At 34.4% G+C, this 6,577-nt stretch overlaps 1 protein-coding gene across 1 annotated transcript; it reads left to right on the forward strand.

The window, feature by feature from the left end:
* The first annotated feature begins 528 nt into the window (after positions 1 to 528).
* On the forward strand, positions 529 to 5,035 carry LOC107708504 (putative tRNA (cytidine(32)/guanosine(34)-2'-O)-methyltransferase). Its single transcript, XM_016512765.1, has 11 exons — positions 529 to 621; positions 1,523 to 1,663; positions 1,807 to 1,876; positions 2,013 to 2,112; positions 2,803 to 2,881; positions 3,024 to 3,076; positions 3,642 to 3,695; positions 3,828 to 3,930; positions 4,034 to 4,117; positions 4,253 to 4,356; positions 4,444 to 5,035. The coding sequence occupies exons 2-11, from the start codon at positions 1,543 to 1,545 to the stop codon at positions 4,645 to 4,647; spliced, it is 972 nt and encodes a 323-aa protein (XP_016368251.1). The 5' UTR covers positions 529 to 621; positions 1,523 to 1,542; the 3' UTR covers positions 4,648 to 5,035.
* Positions 5,036 to 6,577: the final 1,542 nt, after the last annotated feature.

Raw genomic sequence — 6,577 nt, forward strand, 5'->3', positions numbered from 1 at the left:
TATATACATTTAAAATATGTACACATGTATACACAGCTTGCATAAACATATACAAAATATACATATATTCAAAATGTAGGTGAAGTTTCTTTCGTTTATTTGATGGTATCCCTATGGAATGCTCCAATTAGACATTATAAGGTTAAAGAAATCTCCTTTAAACCATTAAACTTTAAGCTTATCCAGAAAATCATAATTAACCTGTATTTTCTGTAATAATTATCATGAAACCAAAGGTTAGGTTGAAAAATGACATAAAAAATCACAAACTTTTGAATGGTAGTTTATAAAATTTTACACATATTTTCCAAATGTATTATTCAAGAAGTGTATTCATAGATTGATTCCCCTAGAAAATGAGTAAAAATGTTCCTCTTTGGCTCTTTAAAAGCATTGATTGGTTTGTTTGACCAGCTTGACAGGTGAATATCAGCTCAACCAATGGCGTGAGTTTGGGGCGGGACTATCTGTTTGTCTGACCAATGGCAAGGGCAGGATGTTTTATAAGCCTTTTTGGTGATGCTAGTGGTGCAGAAATCACAAGTTCAAGTGTTTAGATGTAGGTCAGATGAAATGTATTCAATTTAGAATCAAATTTGAAAGCAGGAAAAGTAAATTTCAGTAAGTTTTCTTCTGGCTGACAGTGTAAATGTGTCCGTCTAAAGGAATGTCACTTTACCTTTGGGTGAGCTTTTGCCCTCTGGAGCTCCAAACAGCCAAATGCAGACCTCTCTCACTCTCTCGAAATTGATTTTTTTGGCTTCAGTGATTATTATTATGAAGATGAATTTTTATTTATTTATTTATTTAATTTACTTAAAAATAATTTACTCTTTTTTACCAAATAATTTCACATTCAAACTCAGTTTTATGGTTTGTATGTATTTTGACTAAATTAAGCCAGAGACAGTATTAGAATAAGAAAGCTATAAATCCTTAAAAAAATATGTGAGCTTTACAAAGTATTTATTTGATATTTTCTAAAACGATTGTACCCATTTTCTGATTTTTTACTACCCCCTTTTCACTTTTATTTATTCGTTTTTGTAGCCTACTTTTTAAACTTTTTTCTTGTTTTTTTTTTGTATGTATAACTGTATAATGTTCAATATTTGCAACTAAACGAAAGTGCATGCATAATGTTAATGTTTATTCAGTTAAAAAAGTGTTATCTCTAATCCTGGGTCTTTTACTATACAATAAGCATAATAGTTTTTGTAGGAACTGTGATTACATTGGAAAGTTCACGATGCGTCTGTCACAGACTATATGCTTATAATTCAGCTTAAAGTTTGTGTTTATGGACGTTAAATGCCGAATGTCCATAAACTACAAGCACCAGAATTGTAACCATGCGATCACATACAAGCATCATGTGTAATACCACCTCATCTCCAGTGGGTGTCAGTGTTGTCTCACGTTTCTCTGACTGCAACAAGTAAGAAGAAGAAGTGTCACATTGCGGCGAAAACAAGTCTCACTCATCCAGCTGCGGCAAAATTGTGTCATTATTTGTCTACAGAATAAGTGAGTGAAAGTAAAATGGGGCGCTCATCCAAAGACAAACGAGATATATACTACAGGCTTGCGAAGGAGGAGGGCTGGAGAGCGAGAAGCGCCTTCAAACTCCTGCAGCTGGATGAGGAGTTCAACCTTTTTAAAGGTAAGAGCTTCATTGTGCTTCAATCTGCATGGGATAGTGGTTGAATCATCATAGGATATGTCTCGAAAGCTTGTGAACTGCCTACATAGATAGCATCAAAGCAGGCTTTTATGTTCAAACGACTGTTCATGTCCTTCATACAGGTGTCAGTCGTGCTGTGGACCTGTGTGCGGCACCTGGCAGCTGGAGTCAAGTCCTGAGCCGCAAGCTCCGGTTGGTTAAATGCAAAATGCACGGAATGCACTTGATCGGTTGTGCACTATAAAATGCAAAGTACACATACAGATACTGTTAAGTAAAATCTTGTTGATTACTAATTGGCACTTCACCGTTTTCTGTCCTGTTTCAGTGGAAAAGACAAGAGTGAAGAGGTCAAGATTGTGGCAGTTGACCTGCAAGCAATGGCCCCTTTGCCAGGTGTCACACAAATTCAAGGAGACATCACCAAGGTGCAGTGCTTTTTTTTTTTAGCAAGTCATCATTATAGCATTTTAATCTGTATTGTATTATAATAGCATCAATCTGCACATTTTTAAAGCAAGACTCCAGGTGAATAGGGTTAAAAAATATCATATAGATAGACTTCCCCAGCTGATCGATTACATGAAGACTTGCAAACATTTTCTGTATTATAAGTTTTCTTAAATGTTGTTTAATTATGCAAATTATGCATTAAATATGCACTTGTTTGCATACATATCCAGAACAAAAATATGAACATTGGATAAAGCCAGGTTCAAAGTTCTTGTTTCGTTTTAACACATTAGAGTAGGTTTTTACAGAGGGTATTTTGGATATCACTTTTTATGTGAAGATTTGTGGCTCAGTGCATGAGAAAAACTCATTTTGAGGAAACAGCTTTTAAAGATATGTATTGCAATATAAATCTACAGATGCAAATAGATGAAATGCAAAAAATAAACACTTCAGTGGATGTTCGGATGTTTTCTTTCCATTAGTCTGAAATAAGACGTCATTAGCCCAAAATTAATCAGTGCATGAAAAAAACAATGTTTTGCTTGTAGTTTTGCTTTAAACATACTTTTTATTTGTGTGAATATTTTCATTGCTTTTAGTAAGTCTTTTTGAGTCAAGCAAAGTAGATATTCAACCATACTAACTATATGATTGTGCTATAGATTTCTACAGCACAGGAGATTATTCGACATTTTGAAGGACAGTCTGCAGACTTGGTCGTATGTGATGGCGCTCCAGATGGTGAGAAATAACCTTGTGTTTTTTTTTCTTCTTTTGAACATTTGATGTTCCTTTCTAGCTGGTCGATTTGCGATGTAGCAAAATTGCGATTTAGCAAAATCTTGAATTGAAGTTTTTTTTTTGTCTGTTTTTTTCTGTATAGTTACTGGTCTTCATGATGTAGATGAGTACATTCAGGCACAGCTCCTGCTGGCGGTATGTATTGCTATATTTTCCTTTAATCTTATCATTTTGGTAACACTTTACTATAAGGTCCCATAAGTTAATTTTAGTAAATAAACAATAAATAACACTGAGAAAAACTTTTGTTGCAGTATTTATTAATTCTTTGTTAATGTTAGTTAAAAATACGAAATATAATAAAATACACATTTTCATTGTTATTTCATGTTAGTTCCATTAAATAATATAAACCCATAAACTTTTGATACAATGTTGAAATGAACATTAACTAAAAATAATAAATGCTTTAGAAGGGTTGTGTAAACACAATGGCCAATCAGAAAAATATGCTAATGTTTTGTGTAATTTACTTATAATTATTAATAGCATTAATAATAATGCTATTATTAATAATAGCAATAATGACTCATTTAATTATATTAAATTAAATTAAATAGTAGTTTTGATTACTGAAATTTTGGTATCATGACAACACTCATAGTAAATATAATTTTATGGTTAGTTTTTGATTTACCATGTAAGTGCAAGACTGCTTGTTGAAGGTTTTGCTGAAGGTTTTTTGTTTTCATATTGACAGGCTCTCAATATCACCACACATGTTCTCAAACCAGGTGGCAACTTTGTTGCAAAAGTAAGCCATCCCATTGTCATTCATACTCTTAATTACTTTGTCAAGTTGTCAGTACAAGATTATGAAATCTGTTTTAGGTAAGAAATGTTTACTTCAATTTCACCTGAACTCCAATGTCTCTCTTCTGTGTAGATCTTCAGGGGAAAAGATGTGACGCTGCTGTACTCCCAGCTCAAGATCTTCTTCAGCTCTGTAACCTGTGCCAAACCACGCAGCAGCCGCAACTCTAGCATAGGTGAGAATTTCATTAAAAAAAAAAGGGAATGTAAAACTTTTTTAGGAATATTGTACTTTTTCATACATTAACTAATGTTTTTGTGTGTGTGTTCGCACTTCAGAGGCATTTGTGGTGTGTCAGAATTACTCTCCACCTGAAGGTTATGTCCCCAACATGTCCAACCCTTTACTGGATCACTCTTATGGTAACTTGTTGTTCCAATACTCCCAATACCAAAAAAGTGCTTTCAAGTTTGTTTGCGCTCATCTATATATGACATTTATTCAAATTTTATATTGTAAATGTCTATGTATATGCCCATGTCCTCCTTCCCATCCAGATGTTGACTTCAACCAGCTAGAGGGGCCAAACCGAATAATAGTTCCTTTCCTTGCTTGTGGAGATCTTAGTGCCTTTGATTCAGACAGAACTTACCCGCTTCAGGTACTAATCAGCTGCTTTCAAATCACGCATACGTGTCCATGAATGAGTAGTCTGACCTAATTCATGTTTTGCTTTATTCTCAAACAGCTTGATTCTAGTAAAGAGTACCAGTATTTACCACCCACCCAACCTCCAATTCGGCCTCCGTACCAGCAAGCCTGTCAGCTCCGCAAGAATAACTTGTTAGCCAAAGAGGACTCGCCTTCTGGCGCACTTGATGATTCCCTGTCCGCTTTAGATCTCAACACGAGTCCAGACACGAACATGGTCACACCAGGAACCTCCAACTAATGGACATTACTGATTTGTACAGCTTCTGTTAAAATCTTTTCATTGTTTTATCGTGATTGATCAACATTTATTTTTAGAGTTTTAAGATACTCTTAAAAAATGTGTTGTGTTATGTCTTTGTACCTTATTTTAAAGTTGTCCCTATTAAGGGTACTGTCCCAGTGACAAGCGGTCATACCCAGAAAGGTTCTGCACATTTTCTTTTTGACAGTGTAGGTTGATTTATAATAAGTTTGATCTTTTATGTATTTAATTGTTTCTCTGACTTTTATTTCACCCAGGATTCGCAAAGATTCTTCTCTGTGATTGGTCCTATGCATGAGTCACAGATTGAATTTGAACTTTTAACTGCAGCTCTACATGTTAATAAAACACAAATTTACCATGACACAGAGTTTGTTGTTGTTTTTGGTCAATACGGTGATTCAAATTAAGTTTGAATCCATTCTTGTATTTTTAGCAGCGTTTCAGATCATTAAAAAAGGCCTGTGTGTGAATACAGAACATAAAATACAGACATATTTTAAAATGTCAGAATGACTTTGCTCATATACGTGTAAAGTGCCATTCGAAATACGTTCTAAAGCCTGCAAGTGAGAAGATCTGCCATCTGTTTCCTTTCATTCGTTTGCTCAATGGTCCATGCATATATTGGACAGTTTCATAACCGTAGTATTTGTCACTAAGCATATCACACCAGCATTTTATTTTTCCTGTGTTCTTCTTTATACACTGATGAGGTCTGTTCTAAATTGTGCTTTAATATAGTTATAAATAAATTATATAAAAGTGGAATTGATGGTTGCTGAAGAAAGCCTGGGGAAATCAGTCATGCAGAGAGCCTTTACAGAATTTGGCTGGAAAATAGAAACCTGTATGCAAAAATGGCAATCGTGCATCCGGTTTGTGTGTGTTTTTTTTTAGACTATGACATTCTCATGCTAGATGTTGCATGAAGACCTGACAGTCCTAACCGGTATTGCTGTATCAGCTTGAGCACATGAAATGATGATCCAGCTGTTAAACCTGTGTATATTCTGTAAGTGCTATATTTAAATTTTATATTTCTATGTACAGAGTATTTGTTTGACTGATCTGTGTTAGCTCACCCTTAACACTCTGTGTCATATTTTTCAGTGAGTCTTTTTGCCAAATTAGCAAATGCAGGTATGTGGTTAATGTTTTGTTCATAAATTATATATATTTTTAAAGCCAATTTTTGTTTTTTTTATACTGAAATAATATCATACTGAAATTATGATTCAGATGACATCAACTTTTGATTTAACCCTCAGAAACCCACTTTAGCAAAATGACAAAACCCACTTTAGCAAAAATTTTTTTTTTACAGTTAAATCTCTATTTTCCCCTAGTTTTGAGACTACAGGGGTTGGACAAAATAATGCGAACACCTGGGAAATAGGCAATATTTCTTTTCATAGTACTTCTGTGTTGTTTGGACACAATCATTCTTAGTGTTCGACAGTTCATTCTTTCATGGTTCAAGTCTTTCATGCTTTGTGTATGCAGTCATAAACAATTTGGGTGTACTAAACCATGCTGAACACATCTTATATTACACCGATTTAAAAACGGGAGAATATGAACAGTAAAAAATAAAAGATTGTTGCCTGCACAAAAATATACAAATATACAAACCAATGAGTGTTCATATTGCATTTAACAGCAGCTTGGATATCTATCTATCTATCTATCTATCTATCTTCTATCTGTCTGTCTGTCTGTATCTATCTGTCTGTCTGTCTGTCTGTCTGTCTGTCTATCTATCTTTCTATCTGTCTTCTATCTGTCTGTCTGTCTGTATCTGTCTGTCTGTATCTATCTATCTATCTGTCTGTCTGTCTCTATCTATCTATCTGTCTGTCTGTCTGTATCTATCTATCTGTCTGTCTGTCTGTCTGTCTGTCTC

Source organism: Sinocyclocheilus rhinocerous, unplaced genomic scaffold (assembly GCF_001515625.1).
Source record: "Sinocyclocheilus rhinocerous isolate Xijiao unplaced genomic scaffold, SAMN03320098_v1.1 scaffold506, whole genome shotgun sequence".
NCBI lineage: Eukaryota > Metazoa > Chordata > Actinopteri > Cypriniformes > Cyprinidae > Sinocyclocheilus > Sinocyclocheilus rhinocerous.